The 26,472-nt window shown below is 50.2% G+C and overlaps 1 protein-coding gene across 1 annotated transcript in view; it reads right to left on the bottom strand.

Moving 5' to 3' along the window:
- The window catches only part of CCDC33 (coiled-coil domain containing 33), a 206,856-nt gene that overhangs the window by 27,944 nt on the left and 152,440 nt on the right, over positions 1–26,472 (bottom strand). The window contains exon 13 of the mRNA XM_067543215.1: positions 6,473–6,523. Coding sequence (XP_067399316.1) covers positions 6,473–6,523 — 51 coding nt within the window. The remainder of the gene's footprint in view (positions 1–6,472; positions 6,524–26,472) is intronic.

Here is a 26,472-nt window from a genome sequence, read left to right as displayed (position 1 = left end):
CCTGGCTCACCTGGCTGAGGGTTGAAAGGCAGCTCAGCTGGAGAACCCCTGCTCCAACATCTCCCCATCTGGACTCGTCCTCTCCCATACCCCAAACTCCTTGAGCTTCCTTCCCCTAGGCCCCCAAGTAGACTCTACCACAGCCCCTCACCCCGGACAGAAGCACAGCACACGTTGGGTAAACAGGGGTGACCTGACTGCCCCTGGATCCCCTCTCTATTCTCTGCTCCCCCATCCCCTCTCTTTGATCTCTGCTGTCACGCCGTCTGAATGAGGGGGCCCCTGAGGTGTATTCAGAGCTTCGATTACTCCTTCCTACACCCGTCTTGTGTTGGGGGCGTGACGCTGGTTAGATTGGAGGGGGGCATTGGTCATACTGATTAACATCAATATGTCACAATCATAATAATTCCTGGGAGCTGTGCCATGGCCGGTACTGTTAGAATGGCTATAAAGTGCCAAGGCAGATGACGATGTTTATATTCATGTGCTATGTGTGTAGTGGAAGTTTATGGACATATCTGATGTCCCTGTGTTTCAAACTATGCTGTATACGACACACCCCAGACAGAGGCGGCAGGACAATAGCCCGCTTAATGGCCCATCAAAACCTTTACAGAAGCAAAGGGCCCAGGAAGAAACTAAAGGCAGACCTGAAGTGTTACCAGGATTGGCCCATGTGACTCTGGACTCCATTTTAGTTCTTGTAACATTCCACAAGACCGCATGGCCAGGGCCAGAGGGTATATAAGGCCAAGTCACAGAAACCATTTTGTCTTTGTTCCTGTCCAGCTACAGACATATACCTGCCTCTGGATCAATTCACTTGCAACTGAACCGAAGGACTTAGACCCATCCAGGTACTGGATGTGTACCAGAGGGACTGTACAAGTCTGCCACTCCACAATTCTTCTAGAAACCTGATGTATATGGACTTTCAATCATCTGTATGTATTTGCTTTGCTTTGATCTTTTAACATTTCTCTCGTGGTTTATTTCTTTCTTTTTACAATAAACCTTTAGTTTTAGTCACTAAAGGACTGGCTGGCAGCGTGGTATTTTGGGTAAGATCCAAACTTATATTGAACTGGTACTGTGGCTGACCCTTTGGGGTCAGAGGGAACCTTTTTAGTAAAGAGCAGAGAGTTTAAATAACTGGTCTCTTTACTGGACCTAGTGCTGATTTGGGAGCCAGAAGCTGAAATGCAGTAAAGGGGGCTGTGTGCGTTTGTGTACTGGCTTTTGTGGGGATTCAGAAGTGCAGTTTGTGGCTGGTTGGGAAGTCTGGCTTCGGTGCCATCCACCTGTGTTGGGAGAATCTGCTCTCCGTTTGCAGCCTGCCCTGACCTTGGCGTTTTCAGGTGGCTGCCCTGGGCACGGACGGATCACATCTGCTCATCTCCACTCGCTGATCTCTGCTCTCCCCAGACCCCACCTCTCACTGATCTCTGCTTGTCTCCCCTCGCACTTTCCCATACTCCCCAGATGGCTGACACCTGCTGGTTTCATCCTTTGTCTCTGGGCCTGACATTAGCTTTCTTTGCACTTATCTCTGGCTCCCAGCAGGTGAGCTAGCCAGGCAATGTGGTGCAGGTTATTACAGGCTCTGAGAGGAAAGTTATCGCTCCTGTCACACTTGTGGAGTCTCATTTCCATCCGTTGGATCTCGCAGGCTGAGAGCCAGCTCCCATCGCGCCGCAGCTTTCTTCACTACAACGCACACATCCTGCTTTCAAACACTCTCAGCATCTCAGCTCCTGTCCCCGAGAGCGTCTCTGCTGTGACCTTGCCTAGGCTAAACTTGGACTTCAGCTCTGCTCTGCCTTGCCCCAAACGTGGGCACATTTCACACAGCCAAAGCAAAGGGATCCTGGGCTAGACCCCTCCTCGTGTGCTCCCTGATAGAGAGGGACAGGCACGATCAAACCGCCACCTCCATTCCAAATGGTGGGTCTCTTCCCCGCGGCCACTCGCTCCACACCTGTCGACCCTGTTCATTCGCTGGATGGGGGGATATGAGGTCGCATCAGAGTGACACAAGCCTTTCCACCCATCCCTGGATTGGGAGTGCTGCCAGGGAGCTGCGTCATCAGGAAATGTGGGGGACAAACAAGATGTTCCTGGAGCTCAGGAGCTGAGCTTGTGGGCCAATCAGCTGTGCTGACAACTCTCATATTATTTGATATTCTTCTCAAAGCCCCAACTCCTGGAGGCATGTGATTGGGTGAGAATTTCAGCTTTCATTGAAAAAGAAGAAGTAAGTTTCAGGCCCTTGTGGTCACGGAGAGAAGCTGGAAACCGTGATTTTTCTTTTTAAAAAAAATCTCACAATTCTTAAAGCAATCTCGCAATTTGTTGTGGCTGAATTTGTGATTTTTTGACTGCTTAGACCAGAGAGTCACAAATTCAGTTTAGGGGTCTTGTAACGAAAGGAGGATGCGACACCTGGGTGCCCTGGCATGTGACTCTTCATGTTGCGATGTGGAATTGCCATGCCATTATTTTGTCCTTCAAGACAAGCTGCTTTGTCATTCTAGAATGCCTTCCACCTGAGAATGCCAACGGATGTGGCAAGAACTGGTGGGGAAAGTCTCACCACGCCCAGGGAGGGAGCTGAGTGGTACTGTGTACATTTCATAGAAGGGGAAACTGAGGCAAGAGTAAAAGCCCATTTGTAACTGGGGTGAGTACCACCTGCTAACAGCCCCTTTGAGTAGCAGGGCAACCTGCAGCCCTCGTTCCCTTTGTACACTAAGCAGCTAAGAGACAGCAGAAGATAAGCTACCTCCATCAGAGTGAGGCCAAATTGGTCACAGAGCCGTGTTCCAATAACACCAGTGACACTGAGCTGCAGCCTGTGTGTTTGCGTACGGCACCATTAGCGGGGCCTGATGTTCCGAGGGGCTGAGTGGGCAGCTGATTCCATCGAGTTCTTGGTCCTCCAGTTCTCAGAGAGGATCAGGATGTGCCAGAGGAGGAATTTAATCAAGTGAAGGACTTTGAGGCGGGTCATTCCCCATCTCTCTATTCAAGCACAGGGAGCCTGGTGTCTCTCTGCTCACAGAGCAGCTTCTTAGTACCACAGACACCATGGACTGCAGCTGAAGCTGGGAGTGCTGCACAGTTCTGAAAAGCAAGCCCTCACTTCGCTCTCTTTGGCGATCTGCGTCTCAGAGAGCATGCCCCAACACGGCTCCTTCAGCAAAATCCTCGTAGGGCAATCAAAGGGCTTTGCCAGCCAGCCACTCCTAGAATGCTGTCAGCCCAGGGTGGCTGGTGGTGTTCCTCTCTGTCCATGCAGCCCTAGGAAATGAGGAGCATTTCAGGTTTACCTTATACTTGCTGTTCAGGAGTAACCATCTGGGCAAAATAATCCTGCAGGGGTGAGCTGGAGACACAGCTCTGGAGGCCTGCCAAGCTGTCCAGGGTAGGAATTCTCAGTCTGCTGCTTCTGACCATCCATCACCTTGTCCTGAGCGAGGCGAATTCTCCATCTCCGGAGGATAGGGTTTTCCACTCATTCTCTGTGGTGTGCTTCCAGTTCTACAGATCCAGGGCTCCTTGCTCTCCATTGTGGTGCCCAGGGGTTGCCTGATTTCCACCTTGGCAGTCAGGGAGTAGCCCAATATTGCTGAGGCACAGGAGATTTGAGCTTTAGGGATACATCCCAGTGGAGGAGATGTCACATTTATTTTGGACACCGGAGATTTGGTAATCACAGAATCACAGAAGATTAGAGTTGGAAGGGACCTCAGGAGGTCATCTAGTCCAACCCCCTGCTCAAAGCAGGACCAACCCCACCTAAATCATCCCAGCCAGGGCTTTGTCAAGCCGGGCCTTAAAAACCTCTAAGGACGGAGATTCCCCCACCTCCCTAGGTAACCCATTCCAGTGCTTCAACACCCGCCTAGGGAAAAAGCTTTTCCTAACATCCAACCTAGACCTCCCCCCCTGCAACTTGAGACCATTGCTCCTTGTTCTGTCATCTGCCACCACTGAGAACAGCCTAGCTCCATCCTCCGTGCAACCCTCTTTCAAGGAGTTAAAGGCTGCTATCAAATCCCCCCTCATTCTTCTCTTCTGCAGACTAAAGAAACCTAGTTCCCTCAGCCTCTCCTCATAAGTCCTGTGCTCCAGCCCCCTCATCATTTTTGTTGCCCTCCGCTGGACTCTCTCCAACTTGTCCACATCCTTTTTGTAGTGGAGGGCCCAAAACTGGACACAATACTCCAAATGTGGCCTCACCAATGCCGAATAGAGGGGAATGATCACTTCCCGTGATCTGCTGGCAATGCTCCTACTAATGCAGCCCAATATGCCATTAGCCTTCTTGACAACCAGGGCACACTGCTGACTCATATCCAGCTTTTTATCCACTGTTACGCCCAGGTCCTTTTCTGCAGAACTGCTGCCTAGCTTGTCAGTCCCCAGTCTATAGCTGTGCATGGGATTCTTCCCTCCTAAGTGCAGGACTCTGCACTTGTCCTTGCTGAACCTCATCAGATTTCTTTTGGCCCAATCCTCCAGTTTGTTTAGGTCCTTCTGTATCCTATCCCTACCTTGCAGGGTATCTACCACTCCCCCCAGCTTAGTGTCATCTGCAAACTTGCTGAGGGTGCAATCCACCCCATCCTCCAGATCATTGATGAAGATGTTGGACAAAACCAGCCCCAGCACCAACCCCTGGGGCACTCTGCTTGTGACCGGCTGCCAGCTAGACGTGGAGCCATTGATCACTACCCGTTGAGCCTGATGATCTAGCCAGTTCTCTATCCATTTTATAGTCCATTCATCCAACCCATACTTTCACTCGCTGATAAGAACACCGCCAGAGACTGTATCAAATCAGCCTGTCCTTCCTCCCGCTGCTGCTTTGCAGCTGTTAGAGCACACAGCTGTAGCAGCTCCCACCCTGCCAGCCAGCCAGCACCTCGCCTGCTGCCCTGCCAGATAGCCAGCGCCCTGCCCACCACGCTGCCAGCACCTCACCTGCTGCCCTGCACAGCACCTTGTTAGCCAGCGCCCTGCCCACCACCCAGCCAGTCAGTGGTATCCAGAAGGTGAGCTGTATCCCCCGCTCCTCTGGAAGGCATCGCAGCATTGCACAAGCGCTGAGGAGCCAGGAGCTGTTATGTGGAGAGGCCCCACGGGCTTCTGTTCTCTCTAGCACCCACTGCGGCATCCCAGACCAGGTCTCCTTCAGCGTTCGTTAGAGCCCGTCGATGATCTCCCCTTAATACCGCAGCCACGCCATGAATTTTTAATCAAAGGCTCTGTGTGCTTTAGGAAGCATGCAATTAACTGCCCCATCAATAATGTACCAGGCTGCAACTTTCTCTGCAAGAGCCAGGGCCAGACTGGGGGAGAAGCCGGGTTATTGACTCCGGGTCTGTCTTTTCTTAGTCTTGGTGAAAGGTGCTGGACAGACAGCCCGGAAACGACAGCCTCACTGCCTCTGCAGAGGAGGGACCCACAGGCAGAGGCAGAACCAGCTTTGCCCACACCCCTGCCCCAGCACCGTTCCTCAGTCCTGACCTTGAGGGGCCCCCTGTAGGGGGGGCTGAGCCCCTGTTCTCATGCAAGGCAGAATGAAGGTGTAGGTGCATGGAGCCCAGCTCCAGGAGTCAGGTGATTACATTGTCATCGCAGATTTTATTTACAAATAAAGGATCTCTCTCTCTCTCCTGGTAGGCAAGAAAAGTCTGAAATTGTGACCTGAGTCTGGCTGGAACAATGACTTCTGCCTGAGTCTGCAGACAGCCGAAAACAGTAGCTCTGAGCGGGGTGAACTGCCCCATGCATCTCCAATACTACCCAGCAGGCTCGGAGAGTGGCAGCAGGCCACCTCACCTACCCAAGCAGATAATCCCCAGCTGGCAGGGAAAGCTTGGAGAAGCCCTATTCTGCTTCTAAGAGGGTGAGGGGCACAGCTGCTGCTCCTGGGGGCGTAAGGTGGCCCCATGCCTTTGCACCTGCCTTCCTGGGCGGGGGGCTGCAGGGGCCCTTGTCATGATTTACCTTAAACTGGGCCTGTTACCAGTCACCTCTTAGCCCCTGTGCTGAGCCTGCGAACAAGGGGAGGCATTAGAGCTGGTGGAGCGTTTTGCAGTATGGCAGGAGGTAGGATACAAGGCTGGCTGGCCCAATGGGCGGAGCAGCAGTGGCAGAAGGCAGGACATGGAACCAATGAGTGATTCAGTAAAGCTGAAGGTGCACAGAGGGCTCGGTAGCGCAATGATCCCAACTGCCCGAACGGGACGTGCGCCATACGACTAGATGGGGATGATCCCGTACAGCAAGTGCCGAAATATGGTTTGCTCGCACAGGCAGTGCTTACGTTGCTGTCACTGAGGTGTCCTCGTAAGTACCGGATGCTGCACCAGGGCGTGTCCCCCAGGGGAAGACCTGAGCTGACGCCCAGATTCCAACCACAAGGCTAATGCTTGATGGAAGCTGCCCTGTGGATACTCACCAGCAGCAGATTGACATGGGACTTCTTGCGTTCAAGCTCAATGGGGGCCATCTGGAAAAAGAAATAAAAGCCCAGGTTATTGCCGTGATATGCCCACCTTTTGAATACTGCATGCAGATCTGGTCATCCCATCCCAAGAAAGATATATTAGAATTGGAAAGAGAAGGGCAACAAAAATGATTCAGGGTATGGAACAGCTTCCATATGAGGAGAGATTAAAAAGACTGGGACTCTTCAGCTTGGAAAAGAGATGACTAAGAGGGGATATGATAGAGGTGTATAAAATCTTGACTGGTGTGGAGAAAGTGAAGAAAGAAGTGTTATTTACTAGTTCTCGTAACACAAGAACTAGGACTCAGCAATGAAATTAATAGGCAGTAGCTTTAAAACAAACAAGAGGAAGTACTTCTTCACACAACATACAGTCAATCTGCACAACTCATTGTCAGGGGAAGTTGTGAAGGCCAAAACTATAACAGGATTCAAATAAGAATGAGATAAGTTCACGGAGGATGAGTCCATCAATGGCTATTAGCCAATATGTTCAGGGATGCAGAACCATGTTCCGGGTGCTCCTAGCCTGTTTGCCAGAAGCTGGGACTGGATGACACTTGATTGCCTGTTCTGTTCATTCCCTGTGAAGCACCTGGCATTGGCCACTGTTGGAAGACAGGATGCTGGGCTGGAAGGATCATTGATATGACCCAGTCTGGCCATTCTTATGTTCTGTCCAGCAGAAGACAGCCTGCAGTTGTTTTCCAGTACCTGTGGATGCTGAATGTGCAGTTCTAATTACTGACCCCTAACAGAGCATCTAAGCCTCTTGCAGACAATAGACCTAGACGGGACTCAAGATACAAACCTCGGCCGCTCCTGTGCATGCAAGCTGACCACGGTGTGACCCGCTGATAGTTGTGTTCTGTGTCCCCTTCTTTGCCTGAGCCAAAGAAAACAGGCGTCTGTTACAGCCCAACTCTTTGGCTCAAGTTGTAGGAACTCATGATTTCACCTCTGATGGTCCCTAGTTCAGACCCTGTGTCAGCCATTGCGGGGGGGGAGTTGTGTGGGATTTGAACTGCTGTCAGTCTCAGATGCTTGGGCTGAGATTCCTCTGTCCAGAGGTGGTGTGCAACCCCCACTGTGCCCAAGCTCACCACTGTCACAACTGCCCCATCTCAGCCCTGACCCAGACTGGGAATTCACTGTGCTGGGGCCCAGGCCATTAGCTTGCCTCGCTCTTTAGGTTTCCCCCTTGTTGGGGAAGGAGGGCAGCAGCCCCTAGCTCAGTGCGCAGGATGGGGCAGGGTGACTACGTCTTTCAGGTGTCTGTCCTGCATCTCAGCCACATCTGACAGACCGGTATGTCTGAATTAGTCTACAATGCAATTAGTCCCACTCCTAATTCAGTCTGGGCCCTTGCGGCTGCTCCATGCCTCAGTGTAACCTCATTACCGAGCCCCTCAACAGCCTGCTGCTGGAGCCCAGCCGGGACTGCAGTGCTGGCAGCAGATTTGGTTTCTTTCTTATAAAGCAAACAAAAGATCACGCCCTCGGTGGATGGGGCCAGACGGAGCTGAGCCGTTGCTGCATGGAAACCTCTTTGCATAGGATGGGTTTGTCCAGATGGGGCCCATCGACTGGGCTGGCATGAATCCCCCCCGTGATGCTGCTGGAGACACGGGGCAGCAGAGGAGTGAAATGAGCCTGTCAAAGAGGCATGTGTGTGGGAGATCATTGGCAATCCCAACTCCCTTCTGGGGCTGAGTGCGACCCCTGAATTGCATTCAGAGCGGTGCCATGCTCTCCCCACACCACTGGCTACGCTGCTAAAGGGACCTGCGGGGATTGTGCCTTGGAACGCCGGTTAATTAATGGCGAGCGGAGCCGTGCAGCGCTGCAGTGATCCAGGGATTAGTCGTTAGCTACCTGGCCAAAGATGGGGCCTGGGATAAGCAGCCCAAAGCCTGTGATTCTAATTCCAGCCAGGCTCTGTCCTCATTACCCACCCTAGGACAATGGCCAGTACCGCGATATCCGTCAAGCTCAGCAGCTGTGCACGCATACAGTGAAATCTCAGCTCTGCTGAAGCCAATGGGAGTTTTGTCACTGACTTTAGACATGGTGGGTGAAATCCTGGCCTCACTAAAGTCAATGACAAAACTCCCATCGAACTCCAGCCATCATTGAGGTTACAACTTCCGCCACTGGGTGAAACTCACCACTGTGCAGAAGGCTGATGCAAATTCTTCCCATGTAGGATCACTTTGGAGACTGAACTGGCACACTGGCCTCAGGCTGCCCTCTGAACTGGGGTGCGTGTCACTCCCTCTGCCTACAGCCATTGGAAAGCCTAAATCAGACCCCCATTTATAATGCTCACAAGACCCGCAGTTCTCTGAAGCTCTCCCAAACTGGAGGAGATCACTTAAAAATGACCCAGCCAGCCTTCCACGCAGAAGCAAAAGCAGCTATCCCCACAGAGTATAATGCAATGCATGAAACGGGGGAGATTCTGTGATGTGTCCCTTTGGAAATACGGCACTGGAAAACAAATGGTTTCCAAAGCTCTGATTGTTCAAGCTCTCCTACTGCATGAGTGGCCTGTGCAATTGTCACTATAAAATACCTGGCCAGGAGAAGGGCATAGGTGAAAAATTTCAGGTGGTCAATTCACATTTGACCAATGGAAATATAGTTTCCTAGTCAGCTTCAGCAGGGTGATTGAACCCTTGATATGCTTAGAAAGACCATAACTAAAGTGCATCCTGGTTACCTGACGCAGAAAAGGCAGAAACCAGGAGGGATTGGAAAATACTTCTACTTGGCCAGGAGCTCTGATCCAGAGAGGAAGGTGATTTACTGGGAGAGCCCACGCTCATACTGAGCTAAGCCAAGTGAGGTGTGACAGAGAGAGAGACAGAGACGGGAGGAGCAGGCCCGCCAGCATCGCTCCTCAGCTCTCAAAGGAGAGAGAGCAGCCCTGGGAGTGTGAGAAATGATGCTGTACATGACAGCCAGCAAGAAGGGCAGAGATAAGGGCTACAGCCACCAGGAAACCTGCTGAGGACAGGCATGTGAGCACGGCCCGGTGTCGAGAACCTCTGAACTGGGGCTGGAGAGATGGGGTATACAAGCATGCTCTGGCCACTCTGCCAGGAAGGCTGGAAAGGGCACTTGTGTTCATGTCTCTCCCCACAGGACAGCAGCCCCTTGGGGAGACGACCAACTGCTGCATTTCAAACCCAGTGACGGGTGTTGCTGGCTGGACCCCCCCCAGCCGAGCACACTCTCAACACTGGCATCAGCAAGAACCAGAGTCAGGTCCAGAGGGTGGGTCAGTGGCTCGGGCACTAGCCAGAGACCCAAGTTCAATCGCCTGCTATGCCACAGCCTTCCTGTGTGATGGGGGCAAGTCACTTAGCCTCGCTCTGCTCCAGCCCCATCTCTACAACCACCTTTCACTCCTCCAGGGTGTGTGAGGATAAACACATCAAAGAACGTGAGGTGCTCAGATACTGTGGTGATGAGGGCCAGATAAGACAAATCTTGCAAAGGGCCCGGTCGTTATAATGGGCTGAACCAAAAGTCTGGGTGTAAAGTCCAGATCCAAGTCCTGCAGCTCGAGCCCCTCTCAGGTAGCCCTGGGCTTCCCCTCGCTTCATCACCTCTCCCTTCTCAGTGCAGAAATCTCAGCACACACCCTGGCTGTGGGCCCCATTTAGAGAGGGACCCATCCTAGTCACTCACTCTACTCCCGCTCTCCGGGGCAGCTACTGGGCTGGTGGCCAGAGACGCTACGATCATTAGCATTTCGGGGCTTTGCTGGGGCACGGGCAGCTGGAGAAGCACAGTGTGTTATTTCTTTGCATTGCCTCATGCCATTATAATAGGGGTGACACGCCCAGGGTGGAAGAACAGGGCTGTCGAAACACACACACACAATCAATGTGTATGCATTACGGTAATGGTCTAGCCCACGCACGCCTTGGTGTAATGATCGCCCTTGGAGGGGTTTATTGATAGCCCAGTATCTATAAATCTAATGGTCACAAACTCATGGCCTTTAATTACATACACTCATTACCGCTACCACCAACCTCTGGGACCCCCACTGCAATCACTCGGGCAGCATGGATCACGTCCCAGCCCACTGCGTTTGTCTGTGGTGTCACAGGCGAGGTTTCTACCCCTGGAGCCATATAACTTAGACTAGTTACACGGCAGGCTAGCACTGGCCATGTGACACAGCCGCTGCCCACCACAGAACCGGATTTGCAGAGCAGCAAAGCACGCACAGCTCCACTGCCAGCAGGTCCCCCCTCCCACACCCGGCAAGGAGTCTGTTACCACTGGGCTAGGTCTGGCTCCCTGCACCTCTGCTGATCAGGGCGTGTCCAGGAGCCTGGCTTCGCTGGGGGAGGAGGATGTGGCAGGTAGCAACGCACAGCCCATGGATTAACTGCCCCCGCCAGTTGCTGTATCAGTGGCCAGCTGGATCCCCAAGATTTGCTGGTTATCCTTCTACACTAGAAATAATCTGCTCCACTAATTACAAACCAGTGGGGAAGCAATTCCCCGGCCTGCTGTTTGCGCTGGGAAATGATCAATGCTGAGCCGGCAGCGATTTGTGCGAGCGGAAGCCCACACCGCAGGGCTGCCAGAGGCACTGGCACGAAGGTGGAGGCAGGGCCTGAGGAGATGGCACCACAGGGGCAGCGAAGCAGGACGCAGTTAGGAGCAGGGCACGGGGAGGGGCAAGGGCTCAGTGGGCTGCGCTGGGGGGCAGATGGTCTGCTGCTATGGCCAGGGGACTGCAGGGGCCTCCATGAGACCCAGCCCAATGCCGAGGGCACCTGACCCGGCCCTGGCATGGAGCGATGGCCTGGAAGGTCTGCCCAGCTCCCAGTCTGGCTGCTGCGGCTGGGGGCAGGTCCCTCAGGGCACATATTGGAATACGCTCCCCTTTGAGATGCACGGTAGAGCCCATCAGCATCAGGGGTAGATCTGCCCTGAGCTTGTCTGAGGGGTACAGCCTGACCCCGGAGTCCCAGCCCTCCTTCCTCTCCCCCCAGGAATCCTCATCTTCAGCCACAAGCGCTGCACAATGCAGACCAGTGGAACGGCCCGGTGCAGAGCGAAGGGTTCGTGGGGGTGGCACCAGGGGGAGTCTCACTGCTGATAGCCCGAGTGACATCGACCCACCAGCAGTGCGGGGGGTTTGGGTGGGGGAACGGGACGTGCTGTCTAGTCAAAGGCTGGCCTGCTGGGATTGTGAGGAAGAGACGGACTCCATTCCCAATGGGCCGGTTCCAATCAGACATGCCAGCTGCCCTGCCGCCTCCCCCACGCTCCTACCCCCTCCGCTAGCCTCAGGCACAGCACAGCCACTTTGAGCCCATGGGAAGGAAACGCACCCCTGGACTCCTGCTGCAGCATCACCCAGGCAGGGGGCGATTGATCTGGCTGGGGTGATGACCAGTGCCATGGGGCAGTGATGCTGGGAATTCCCTGCTCTGGATGAAAAGGGCTGCCATGATTTCATGATCTCGCCAGCAGGGAAGGATCCAGCCACAACAGGGGCAGAGGATCCCAAGGGGCCAACTCACATGATGCCATTCCCTACTCTCCCCTCTCTGAGCAAGGGCTGGCAGCATGCCAGAGGCTGGCACTGTGGGGGGGAGGCATCCACACAGCTCTGCCAATGCATCTCAGTCCTGACCAGCAACCAACACGCTATGCCAGCTCTGCCCCCTTCCCTTCTCCCCCAGCTCTGCTAATGCACCTCAGTCCTGACCTGTGCAACACATCCTACTCTTCCAGCCACGGGTACTACACAGGACAGCCCATCATCTCTCTCCTGGATTGCAACATGCCCAGCTATTCCAGTCCTGCAACACCAATGCCCCTCTCCCAGATCCACAAGTCCCTGGGCTATCTCAGTGCAAGGATACACACCCTTTATGTTGCTCTGGAGAATGTCTTTAAGAGAGTGAGGTTGAGAACACACAACTTGTTTCACCTGTGAACAAAGATGCATTTAAAGTAGAGTCTCCAGGCTCCATCTTAGCCTGGGATACAACAGAATCCCCTCAATAATAAACCCTTCCCTCACCATAATACCAAACCAAGCTCCCTCACTGGTATGAAGATGAGATAGGCACAGATTTACATATCTGAGAACAATTGCTGCACCAGCTTAGCACGATCAGAGGAAAACCCCCCCCATTTTTTCTCCCTGTCTGTGTAAATACTTAGGAAAGCACCAGAAGAGAATTAATCCCTCAACTGCTTTGTCCCCACAGTGCAGACAGCCGGCATCACTCTAGTGGGTCTCACACTTCTGCCCCTTGTAGTGGGCCAGGGAGTCACCAGTTACCCCATCTCCCCAGGGAGGTACTTTGCTGTGGTTCCCTCCTGCTAGCTGGGACCAAGGGTTTTCTCCTTTCCTGCCCCTCTGGCTGCAGAGAAGCCCCATTCCCTAGCGGGGGGGGGGGGGGGGAACCATCTCCTCCAGCTGCCACAAACCTTCTAGCAGCTTCCTACTGCTTTGCTATCCCCCTTAGGGAAGGCAGGGTTTAAGTACACCTGGAGTAGCCCTTCATTGGGTCTAGGTGTCTCTAATTGCCTTGCAATCCTCTCTTCTCTGCTTGCAGGAGAAAGGGCTTTTGCCATTCTTGGGCTCACGCCCTGGCCCTGGTCCCTCTCAGGACTGCAGCAGAGAGAATCAAATACATGCGGGTGCCCCAAAAGGAGGCACATGAGAGACAGCTGGTTTAAAAAGACATATTTTATAGAAGCAAAGCCAAAGGACTGTCTTGTGCAAAGGCACTGGGCTGGGACTCAGGAGATCTGCGTTCAGTTCCTGGGTCTGTCACAGCCTCCCTGTGCGATGGTAGGCTAATCATTTAGGGCCTGATTCAAATCGATGGGAGCTTTGGATCAGGCTATTAATCATATTTCCTATTAGTAGTACTATAGCACATAGGACCCCAATCATGGACCAGGCCTCCATTGTGCAAGGTGCTGTATAAACACATAGTGCATGCCTTATTGAGCTCACAGTCCAAGTAGAAGACAAGAGACACCAGATGAATACAGACCACTGGGGGAGCCCCAGAAAACAGTGAGCCAACGTTGGTCAGATGATAGCCAGTGGTCACTGCACACCAGCAGCCTAACTGTTGTCAAGTTTCTTGTAGGCCCACGGTAAAGGAGAGTTTGAAGGAGGGACTGGAAGATGGATAATGAAGTTTTGTGGATGGGTTACCTAGGGAGGTGGTGGAATCTCCATCCTTGGAGGTTTTTACGGTGCGGCTTGACAAAGCCCTGGCTGGGATGGTTTAGGTGGGGCTGGCCCTGCTTTGAGCAGGGGGTGGGACTAGATACCTCCTGAGGTCCCTTCCAGCCCTAACCTTCTCTGAGTCTATGTTTACAGGGAGCTCCTCCCAAGCATGGGGCGCAAGCCTGGGAGAAAGCACAAAGGTGCTTGTCTGAAAGTGTAAGAAGGGGGCTGTGCTCCGCCAAGACGGAGGGTTTGTAATTTGAGATCTTGGTGCTGAGAAAAGAGCAGCCGGACGAGGAAGTGCCGAGGAAGTAGTTCATTCAAGCAGCACTTCAAGCTAGGAGTTACAGACTTAAAGCCTTGCAAACTGTTAACAGTTAGGAGTCAGGCGCCTACCACAAACAGGGTGGGGAGGCCCATTTTTCACCCTATGAAGCGAGTTGCAACCAGGGAACCGAGCCGCCTCGGCATCCACTAGCGCTTCCACAGATCCACAGAGAGCCTCAGGCAGGGCAGCACCCAGGGGTCCCTAATATACCCCTTCCCGGTCAGTAGCAGAGGTAGATCTGAGTCATCAGCATAGTTAATCTCTCTGTGTGCCTCAGTTTCCCCATCTGTAATAATACCTACCTCTCATACAATCATAGAAGATTACAGATGGAAGAGACCTCAGGAGGTATCTAGTCCAACCCCTTGCTCAAAGCAGGACCAACTCCAACTAAACCATCCCAGCCAGGGCTTTGTCAAGCCGCAGCTTAATAAAACAATAAAGATGGAAATTCCCCCACCTCCCTAGGTAACCCATTCCAGTGCTTCACCGCCCTCCTAGGGAAAAGGTTTTTCCAAATATCCAACCTAGACCTCCCCCACTACATCTTGAGACCATTGCTCCTAGTTCTGTAAGGGGCCCACACTTTCCCTGACCTTCTTCTTGTTGCTGACATACCTGTAGAAACCCTTCTTGTTACCCTTCACGTCCCTTGCTAGCTGCAATTCCAGTTGTGCTTTGGTCTCCCTGATTTCACCCCGGCATGCTCGAGCAGCTTATTTATCCTCCTCCCTAGTCATCTGCCCAAGCTTCCACTTCTTGTCAACTTCTTTTTTGTGTTTAAGCTCACTGAAAATGTCTTTGTTAAGTCAAGCTGGGTGCCTGCATATATTTGCTGTTCTTTCTGCACATCGGGATGGTTTGGTCCTGAGCTTTCAATAAGGTTTCTTTAAAATACAACCCAGTTCTCTTGGACTCATTTCCCCCTAATATTAGCCTCCCAGGGATCCTGCCCATCAGCTCCCTGCAGGAGTCAAAGTCTGCTTTTCTGAAGTCCAGGGTCCGTATTCTCCTGTTCTCCTTTCTTCCTTTTGTCATGATCCTGAACTCGACCATCCCATGGTCACTGCCGCCCAGATTGCCACCCACTTTTACTTCCCCTCCCAATTCTTCCCTGTTTGTGAGCAGCAGGTGAAGAGGAGCACAGCCTCTAATTGGTTCCTCCAGCGCTTGCATTCATATGGCACTTTTCAGCAGTAGCTCTCAAAGCACTTTAGAAAGGAGGGTAGCTTCAGATCCCCATTTTACAGATGGGGAAACTGAGGCAAAGAAAGGGGACGTGATTTGCCCAAGATCTCGCAGCAGACCAGTGACAGAGGGGGAACAAAACACAGCTCTTCCAAGTCCCCCCGAGTCTTCCAGTGTGGATTCTCCATCTCTTGATGTCTTCAAAATCAACACTGGAAGCCTTTCTGGATGAGATGCTTTAGTCAATCCCGAATTAGTGGGTTCCACAGAGGACAAACGAGTTGCTGGCCTGTGCTATACAGGAGGTCAGACTACATGATCTGATGGGCCCGTCTAGCTGTAAAATCTGAATGTGGGAGAGCTCATGATAACACTTCACTACTTCTCATGGGGTGACACAGTCAGTGAGTTTGGGTGATCAGATGCCGAGGGTCAAACATGAGATAGCGGTAAATCTTCACGTTCCCATTTTATCCATTTCTTCCCTCAGGAAACAAAAACAAAGAAAAACCAACCAACACTGAAGGAGTAATGTGATACCTGGTTCTGTTGATAACACAGCCGGTCAACACTTTGCCATCAAAATATTGCTCTGCCGAAAAGTGGCTTTTTGACCAAAATGAACATTTTCAGAGAAAATTTTCATGTCGGTTGAAATTTTCATTTTTTTCCATGAAAAAATGAAAGACAAAAATATTCAGTTTTCAAAAACTGATTTTTTTGTTAAACCAAAAACATTTTTTTGGAAAAACCTGAAATGTGTGAGCTTTTTTCATCGAAAACCTGAAATATTTTTGTGGAAATTTTGAAAAGAAAAAGAAAAACATTTGAATTTTTCAGGAGCAAGAAGGGCATGTTTTGACCAGCTCTAACATGGAGCCCATCTCTAGCCCCACACAGACACTGCATTGCTACCTGCCCTCTCCCCTTCCCTTCCCGTCCAACGTGTCAGCAGGTCTGAGGCTGCAATTAACCAGCGTTTTATCTGATTAAACCAGGGTTGAACTCTCATTTCCCACACACCATAATCTACAGCTCTGATTACATTTTAGCCATGGTATGTGACAGGAAAGGGAAAAATGTGCTGAAGGGGGTATATTAGCCGAAGCATTACTATTCAATTTGAGAGTTAATTGGATTGTATTGAAAAGCATTTAATCTGAGCCGAGTTCGATTTAATAGAGACACTGTGTCTGCGCTCCCCCACATCAGGATGGTGATTTTGGGGAGTACAGATTCCCATCGCCATTCAGCTCTGGCCCCAGCTGCCATGTGCTGATATCATATTTAACAAGGAAATAAAAGCTTGCAGATTACACTAGTAAACTCCCTGAGCCGACAAGCTCTCTGCAGAGCGTGCTGACTCCTCTGTGTCTTACTCCTCTGTCTGTTCCGTCAAGATAAGGCTCAGAAAGCAGCTATTCCAGCCAGCAAAGAACATGATTCCCCCATCTGGTTTTTATGTCACTGATGCTTTAGATCCCTCCCATTCCTTTTGAAATGGCTAAGAACGTTGGGGTAACTTGAAAGCTGCCAGATTGACTTTTCCGTGACCTCCGACTGGGTGAGCTCAAAGACTTGCGTCACTGGCAAATAAATCAGCTTCGTCTCAAAGACATGGATCTCTGACAAAAATTATAAAGGAATAATAATAATAAAACCCATCCCACAATAGAGAAAAAAAGGCACCTGACTTTCTGCATGATGTCAGCCAGAACCAGCGCTGATTATGGAGACTCTGCTAACTTTCTCCCTCACTCTGCAAACTCCTTATTTCATAAGATTGTGGAAGGTGCAGAGTGACTGACTCATGACTTCATGGCCAATGCCCTCCCACATGTTGTAGCCAGAAGGAAAAGGGACTTGCATCCTTTCGGGAAGTTTCAAATCAGGATGGCACAAGGCAATTGTTGCATGATACGCATGTCCTAGGCTGGGCCTGAGAAGCTGATATACGAATGTAAATAAGGCTTAGGGTGGGATGGGGGCTGAAGTTCAGGTTAGGATTGGATGGCGCACACATCAGTTTCGGTTCCAAAATGGCAGAAGTCTCCGAAAAGTTCTGCTATCTTGAATGGTGGAGAGCTCCTGAAATCAGCTGCTCTTAAAAGATTTTCCCCATCTTGAGCTGCATCCAAATGACAAATAAGCCTTTCTGCTTTTGGATCCGACCTGGGAAATAAAACTGTAGAGCTTCGGCTCAGATCTGTGCACTCAGTTGCAGCTCCTCCCCTGCCCAAACGAGGTGAAGGTGGAGATGTAGCCCTCAGGCTCTGCTTTGGGGCCAGGGCTTACAGCAGACGTTTCTGATATGCCCACAGCCATGGAATAGGGGCTCCACACACACATGCATTTGTTCTGTAGCAGTGAATCTGTTGATAGCACAGGGCCTATGACACAGAGTTGAGAAGTTCAGATTCCATCCAACAGGGGCAATCAGACACATTCCTGCTAGTCTTTTAGTTTACTATGCTATATAGGATCACCTGCTGGTGTGTGAACAGGTGTGCAAGGAAAGGTGAACAGGAAGGTGAGGGAAGAGCAATTTGCTGAGGGATTTCGACAGTCTAGGATCTCTCTTCCTTCACTGCTAGGAAGCTTAGGGTCAACAAAGGATGTGGCCTGCTTGGGAGCTGCTGCTCCTGCTGCTTCTTCCTCCAGACGAAGACAAGGGCTTCCAGCTGACAGCTGTGATTGTGATTGTTGTGTCACAAACAGGGGATAGGGCTGGGGAAAGGAGCAGCAGGATCAGATGACATCTTAGCCAGAAGATCCTGCTTTTCCCCAGACGCGCCTTGTAGCTAAGAATGAGGGGAAAGGAAACATTTATGAGACTGAAAGCTTTCCAAGATACATTAGAGGCTGTTTGAACCATTTAGTGAACACACTCAATTCACCACTTCACGTTTACGTAAGCTGATGATCTGGGATGGTTTTGGTAACACTTTGTCCTTCCATAAAGCCTTCATCTGAGGATCTCAAAGCACTTTCTAGACAATAATGAATTAAGCCTCACAATTCCCTTGGGAGGTAGGAATGTACTAGCCCCATTTTGCAGACAGGGAAACAAAGGCCCCAAGAATATATGTCACAAGCCCAAGGTCACACAGGGTACGTTTACACAGCAACTAGACACCTGGGGCTGGTGGGCTGGTGCCTGACCTCTGGGACCTTCCCCCCTGCAGGATCCTAGAGCCCAGGATCCAGCCCAAGCTCAGATGTCTACAAAACAATGAAACAGCCTGAGTCGGCTGGCACGGGCCAGCCGGGGGTTTTTCTTTCCTCGTTCGACATAACCTCAGTGGCAGTCAGGAATAGAAAACACAGATCAACTGACGAGCAGTCTTGTGCTTTATTAACTAACCAAGCAATGACTCTCCTTCACGTACCTAGAGTGCCAATTGCTACCAAAGGTAGGTGTTATTGCTATCGGCTCACCACTGCACGATCTGAGCCTGCAGCCCTTTCCCCTCCCTTGGGAGGCAATGCCATCCATCCATATTTCACAACATGACCTGCTGAATGCTGGCTTGGGCCCTCATCCTGCAGTTGGCTCTATGAGGGCACAGGAGTTCATTTACGCATCTCCAACTGCAGGCTTGGGGCCATCGTGACTTTACTCCGAGCTGTGAAGCATTCGGATCCAGTGGGCCAAACTCTGATCTCTGTTTTACTTGTGTACATTCACAGTAACTCTGCATTCACACCAGTGTAAGAGATCAGAATCTGGAACAGAACACTAACCCAGGAACCTATCCCTGCAACAAACCCTGTTGCCAGCTCTGCCCACACATCGACTCTCGTGACACCGTCACAGGTCCTAACCACATCAGCCACACCATCAGGAGCTCATTCACCTGCACATCCACTAACGTAATATATGGCATCATGTGCCAGCAATGCCCCTCTGCCATGTACACTGGCCAAACTGGACTGTCACTACGCAAAAGAATAAATGGACACAAATCAGACATAAAAATAGTAAAATCCATAAACCAGTTGGAGAGCACTTCAATCTCCCAGGACACTCTGTAACTGAACTGAAAGTTGCCATACTTCTACAAAAAAACTTCAAAAACAGATTTCACCAAGAAACTGCAGAGCTGGAACTCATCTGCAAACTTGACACAATCAAACTGGGTGTGAATAAGGACTTGGAGTGGTTATCTCATTACAAGAAGTAATTGTCACTGTTCACACATTCTCACCTTCTAATCAATGGTTGTGAATAGGCCTCATCTACTCGAACTGAATGGACTTTTTTTACACCTACCCTCCCCATTGTTGTTTCTTACCCTTGGATGTATATATATATACCTCCTATCTGATTTCTGGTCCTTACATCTGATGAAGTGGGTTACAGCCCACGAAAGCTTATGCCTGCAGAAATTAAATTTGTTAGTCTTTAAAGTGCTACAGGACTCTCTTTTTTTTTTAAATCACTCTGTGTCTCAATTTGCCCTTCTGTGATCTCCCATGTCACAGGCGTGGTGTAGGGCTTAGTCAGTCAGTGCTTGTGCAGTGCTTTGATCTCTTAAGATGTGAGTCACTGCTGAAGTCCAAAGCACTGTGATTCAAAGGGACCACCCCACAGACAGGAGGCCCCGACAACATTTTGCCCATTATGGAGCATCAGTTTTGCCAGCCACAAGCATTCAGAAATCATGAGTTAGGCCCTAAAAAAAAATCCTTGTGACTGACTTAAAAGTCACAAGATTGGCTTAAGCATCATCACCCTTGTGTGAGAGCCTTTAAGGAGATCAAGTTTTCAAGCTTTTCTCTACTAGAAATGTTCTTTTAAAATGAAAGCTAACGATCACATGACTCCAGGAGCTGAAACTTTAAGAAAAAATAAATATTGTAAGTCTTGCAATTACATCGGGCTAGGTGGCAATACGGCAGTTTTGAAAGCACGAGCGTAATTACTCGGAGGTCCAGCTCTCAGAACACATCGTTCCCTTTTGAGACCTCTACTCTGGATCTCAGTGAGCTAATGTTAAAAAGTTGTTAATTGCATTTCAGAACTGAGGCCTATACTTTCAAAGTGCTTATTAAGCATTTGGATCTCCCAGTATTTGGGAAATTATTGCCCAAAGAGGTTTAAAACTCCACTGTCCCTTCCCATCTCCAATTTATAGGCATTGATGTAATGATTTCCCCAATCCAACACTGCAGGCAATTTATTGATAGCTCTGTGTCCAAATATTTTCATTGTTTGCTTATTTATGGACTTTATTTACTGACAAAACTCCCCCCTGCATTCAATCAGAATGAGAGTCAGTCGATAATACGACCCCATTCAGCAGCACTAATGTCACCGCACTACCCTGGCTAATGAACTGAAAATGTGCGACATCTCGCCCCCTAGCAATTCCATTTCCTTTCCCCGTGCCAGCCAGCCACAGCCCGCTCCAGCTGTGGAGAGTGCAGCTGTGGCTCAGCTGATCCACCCTGCTTGGCTGAGTCTCCTAATCAGCTCGAAAGAATTAGGGCTTGTTAATTAAAATGGAAAACCAAACACCAACAAGCCTCGTTCATTTGCTGGCTAATTACCACTAGCAAAGGCTATCTTGGCTCACAAAGTGACCAGGAAAGCCAGGATTTATTAACTGTTAAGCAACAAATTTAATGAGGTTTAGCAATATTCTGCGGACCTGCAGTGATTTCTGCCGGGCACTGTAGCTGTCTAGGGTGACGCTTGGATGGAGCCTTTATTACAGACTCCATCCTGAGCAGCTGAGAGAACCAACTGCCCCTCCAATGAGTTTGTTGGACATGCAGGGCTGTCGCTCCAGAACCTTGCAGGCTTGAACCCATCGTGCATTTCTGATGATTTCAGACTGTTGGGAGGTACCTGGAGGTTAAAGCTACTCAGCCACCGCCTGGCACAAACGGCACCACCTTGTACATGTGTCTCCTGGAGGAGCCTCACTTGAAGGCAAAGGAGAATTCAATCTCCATGGACTGTTCGCTTCACGCCTCCTGTGGACGCTGCCAACAAGGGGACCAACTATGGCAGGCGTTTGTACGATGGGCACCGGAATGGCCTGCAGAGAGTAACAGCTTCTGGGGTGAAATGCTGGATCCAGCGAAGTCAATCACAAAACTCCCAGGATTGTCCCACTGATATTTATGGTGGTCTCACTCAAACGGCATTGCTCATTCTTCCCTATGGCTACCTCAGCCCGCCCCGCCAGTAAGATCTCTGGGCCAGATTCTAAGCTGGGGTAAATGGATGCAGCTCCACTGACCCCAGCCTCAGAGAATTTGGCCCTCCCGCTTTACCCCTTCTTTGCTCCTGGTAGCCTGAAGAGGCCCATGCCTAGAGCAGCCAAAGTGCCTGACTACAGCATTCTAGAGTTAGAGCCACAGGTTCTGCGGTGACAACCCAGCCAGGGGCTAGTGCTGCAGTGCGGCCTAGTGGAGAGAGCACTGGTCTGAGACTCCGACTTAGCTTCTATTGCCGACCTCCTCCCTGCAACTCCTTGTTCTGTCATCTGCCACCACCGAGAACAGCCTATCCTCTCTGCTCCTTGCCTGCTGGGTGACCTTGAGTAAGTCACTTTGTTGCTCTATGCCTCAGTTTCCCCACTTGTAAAATGAGGATAACGATGCTGACAGCATTTGAAAAGAGGATGGATGAGATCTACTGATAAAAACCAAGAAGAGCTAGGAAAAGAGTCCAGGAGAGCTGGCTGTATTTAAAGAAACTTTATTGAGGGCGCAGGAACAAACCACCCCATTATGCAGAAAGAACAGCAAACATATGCAGGCGATCAGCTTGGCTTAACAGAGAAATCTTCAGTGAGCTTAAACACAAAAAGGAAGTTGACAAGAAGTGGAAGCTTGGGCAGATGACTAGGGAGGATTATAAAAATACTGCTCCAGCATGCAGGGATGAAATCAGGAAGGCCAAAGCACAATTGGAGTTGCAGCTAGCAAGGGACATGAAGGGGAACAAGAAGGGTTTCTACAGGTACGTTAGCAACAAGAAGACGGTCAGGGAAATCCTGCACCCCTCACTGAATGTGGGAGGCAAACTAGTGACAGATGATGTGGAAAAGCTGAAGCACTCAATGCCTTTTTGCCTGTCTTCACAGACAAGGTCAGCTCCCAGATACTGCCCTGGGGAGCACAGAATGGGGAGGGGTGAGCAGCCCTCAGTGCTGAAAGAACAGGTTCAGGACTATTTAGAAAGGCTGGATATGCACAAGTCCATGGGGCCAGATGCAATGCATCCGAGGGTGCTGAGGGAGTTGGCTGATCTGATTGCAGAGCCATTGGCCATTATCTTTGAAAACTCGTGGCAATCAGGGGAGGTCCCAGACGAATGCAAGAAGCTAAATCTAGTGCCCAGCTTTAAAAAAGGGAAGAAGGAGGAGATGGGGAACTACAGACTGGTCAGCCTCACCTCAGTACCCGGAAAAATCATGCAGCAGGTCCTCAAGGAATCCATTTTGAAGCACTTGGAAGAGAGGAAGGTGATCAGGAACAGTCAGCATGGATTGACCAAGGGCAAGTCATACCTGACCAACCTGATTGCCTTCTATGAAGAGGTGACTGGCTCTGTGGATGTGGGGAAAGCGGTGGACGTGATATATCTTGACTTTAGCAAAGCTTTTGATACAGTCTCCCACAGTATTCTTATTAGCAAGTTAAAGAAGTATGGGTTGGATGAATGGACTATAAGGTGGCTAGAGAGCTGGGTAGATCATCAGGCTCAATAGGGAGTGATCAACGGCTCGACGATTAGTTGGCAGTCGGTAACAAGCGGAGTGCTCTAGGAATTGGTCCTGAGGCTGGTTTTGTCCAACATCTTCATTAATGATCTGGAGGATGGGGTGGATTGCAGCCTCAGCAAGTCTGCAGATGACACTAAGCTGGGGGGAGTGGTAGATACGCTAGAAGGCAGGGATAGGATAGAGTGACCTAGACAAATTGGAGGATTGGGCCAAAATAAATCTGATGAGGTTCAACAGGGACAAGTGCAGAGTCCTGCAGTTAGGACGGAAGAATCCCATGCACAGCTACAGACTGGGACTGACGGGCTAGGCAGCAGTTCTGCAGAAAAGGACCTGGGGGTTACAGTGGACAAGAAGCACTGGAATGGGTTACCTAGGGAGGTTTTTAAGGCCTGGCTTGACAAAGCCCTGGCTGGGATGATTTAGGTGGGGTTGGTCCTGCTTTGAGCAGGGGGTTGGACTAGATACCTCCTGAGGTCCCTTCCAATACTTCTCGTCTATGATTCTATGAGTATTAGTGCTGTACAGCTAGCAGCGTCATTAAGATGCACTGAAGATCCTGGGATGATTGTTTCAGTGTTGTACAATACGAGTGATATATGTTTATGCGTCATCTTTCCTTCCATAACGCGTCGCCAGCTGCTGAAGGAATGGTACCCTCCCATGTGTAAAGTTACCAGGCTGGCTGGGCAGCGTAGGCACAGCTCTCCGGCACCAGTCCTGGCCATGTTCTGAGATGCACAGGGAAATCCTTAGCATCTCAGGGCACCTATGCAGGTCACCAGGCTCCCTTTGCCTCCCCAGGACAGCAGATCTCCCTCAGTGCCAGGCTCCTATGGGTGCTTTCTTGTAGTGTGGGTGCCAAAGGTCTGATCCTGCAGCCTCTCTCATGGGAGTTGTTTTGCTGAAGGCAGGGCTGCAGGAGTGGGCCAGCTTCAGGGAGTGGCTGACAACACGGAAAGTCCACTTAAGCGGTCACTGACCCTGGTAATGTGAGGGCAGATACCTGCTGCAGCTGCTCGGGGTAGGGCATTAACCCCATATCAGACGCCACAGAGCACAGTCTATACATGTCCTCAACCCTTCTCCCCCTCTGCCTTTGAGAGCTTACTTGAAACAGCCACCCGCTACCCCTGAATGCTGCTGCTCCCACGGTTCTCTCCTCGGCCATTCCTACTGATCTGTGTCCATGAAAATAAGGCCTCTCTTCCTCCCAGGAAGCAGCGTCTCACTCTGGTTTTAGTTCTGTCCTCTCAGCCCCTTCTCACTGCCCAGGCCTGGGAGCCTCTCTCCAAAGAGACACTGAAAAGGGCCTGAAAATTGCGACTCGGTAATAACTAGCCTTCAGGCAGACCCGGGCTGGGTGACATTAAGAGGGGATTAGGGCTGTAATGCAAAGCACTTCAGAAAGCTATATCTGATGGCGCTATTCACTGCCATGAAATGCATCAGCTCCTATTGTCTGCTCAGCAAGTGCTTCTCGGTAAGAAACAATGTCCTGATTGCATTCAACTGCCCTGGACACAAAGACGGGGCAATTTCATCGTTAATAACAAGAGGAATAATGTGGAGCAGAAGGTGGTAAAATCATATCAAAAGCCCATCACACATGGAAACGGAAAATGTATGTTGTATTTGATCAAACCCCCATAAATCTACCTGTATCTTTGTTTCCTCCCTCGTAGATGATTTCTGTTCACACCTAGCTCTCACCTCATTACTCTGGTGATGTTCCCAGTTCTGTGTTTGGCCCAGGATGTGCTGATCACTTGGAAAGCTGCCAAGAGAATTACAGGTCCTGCAAAACCTGAGAGGATGGGGCCAAATTCATCTCTGGTGCAAATGCTTGTTGACTTGGTTTATTGAAAGGATGGTTCAGAAAAGAGCTACAAGAATGATTCGAGTTCTGGAAAACTTGCCTTATGGTGAGAAACGAAAGCAGCTCCATTGTTGATGCTAGAGAAGGTTAAAAAGCGATTTGATCATGTTCTACAAGTGTTGAGGTGGGGAAGAGATTTCTGATAGCAGATGGCTTTTTAAGTTAGCAGAAAAAGGCATAATGAGCGCAAAGGCTTAGAAGCTGAGGCAGACAGATCCAGAGGAGATAAAAGGCACACATTTTTACAGTGACAGTAATTAGCCATGGGACCAGCTCACTTAAGGGTGTGGTAGATCTTCCATAACTTGCAGTCTTTAAGTCAGGAGTGGACGAGAGCGTATAGCTCAAACAGAAGTTAATGTCTGGATGCAGAAATGATTAGGTGAGGTTCTTTCGCCTGTGATATAGATTGACAGGCTAAGGCTGGAAGGAACCATTATGATGATCTAGTCTGACTTGTTCCCCACCCTCCAAGGACATAGGCTGTGGAATTTCTCCAAGAAGCTGGAGTAAAGCATGTCTGCTAGAAAGATATGTGATCGCACCCTAAAGACTCCCAGCAACCACGTGAGCCCCCAACCTCCCTGTAAACTGCGCCAGGGCTTGATGACCCTTTCCGCTAGAAAAAGCATCTTATTTCAAAGTTGAATTTGTTCAACGTGGACACCCAGCCCTTGGAGCTTCTTATGCCTTTGCTTGCAAGAGTGAACGCTCCCTTCCCCCGCCATCAGATCTCTTCCATGTGTCAGTGCCTATACCCAGTCACCCTTCAACCTTTTCTTCGATAAGCTGAACATCAGCCTATGTGATCACAACGGTCCCTTCTGAACAGAGGAATCTATGATTCATGCACCAAGCATGACTTTGGCTGGGAACACCCCATTCCCTTGAGGGGTTATTCCGATACCATTGGCAACCATAAGAGCAAAGGCAGGGCCAGCAGAACCCCAGGATGCAACAACCCAGCTGTGGTCTGGTTTGCTGCAGAGACTACAGCATATAATGGCCACACTTGAGATGCAGGTTTCATTTATAGCTATCTTATAAAGGACAATAAATGATTAATGGAGGTGATAAGCATGTTACAGACATGAGCACTATGTGTTATACATGGTTATAAGCACATAGATCTGTCTAGCACAAGGGCAGAAGTCACAGAAAATTAAACCGTTATAAGTAACCTATTGACTTGTGGGACTCTTAATAATCAATAGTTATAATCAACTATTTATCCTTTATTAACCTTTTATAAATCACATATAAATGTACCCTTAATTTGAGGGCTAAGCCATATAACGCTTTGTCCTTCTCTTAGCATATTCCATCTGCTGAACTCAAAATGCTTCCCAACCATTGGTGAATGTAACCTCACTCAATCCCCCTGAGACTTGGTTACATTTCCCCATTTTGCAGACGGGGAAACTAAGGCAAAGTGACCTGCCCAAGGTCCCACAGGACGGCAGATCTCCTGAGGCCTAGTGCTGTGTCATAACCTACAAAGCCACCCTTCCCGTGGTCAGAACAATTGCTTCTGTCACCCTTCTCTCCACGTCCCACCACTGCCGTGTCCTCCTCTTCTGC

This window comes from Emydura macquarii, unplaced genomic scaffold (genome assembly GCF_026122565.2).
Source record: "Emydura macquarii macquarii isolate MOO-44397 ecotype Brisbane River unplaced genomic scaffold, CSIRO-AGI_Emac_v2 contig_799, whole genome shotgun sequence".
Taxonomy (NCBI): Eukaryota; Metazoa; Chordata; order Testudines; family Chelidae; genus Emydura; species Emydura macquarii.
Note: the sequence above shows the minus strand (reverse complement) of the source record. Positions and strands in the feature narration are given on the sequence as shown.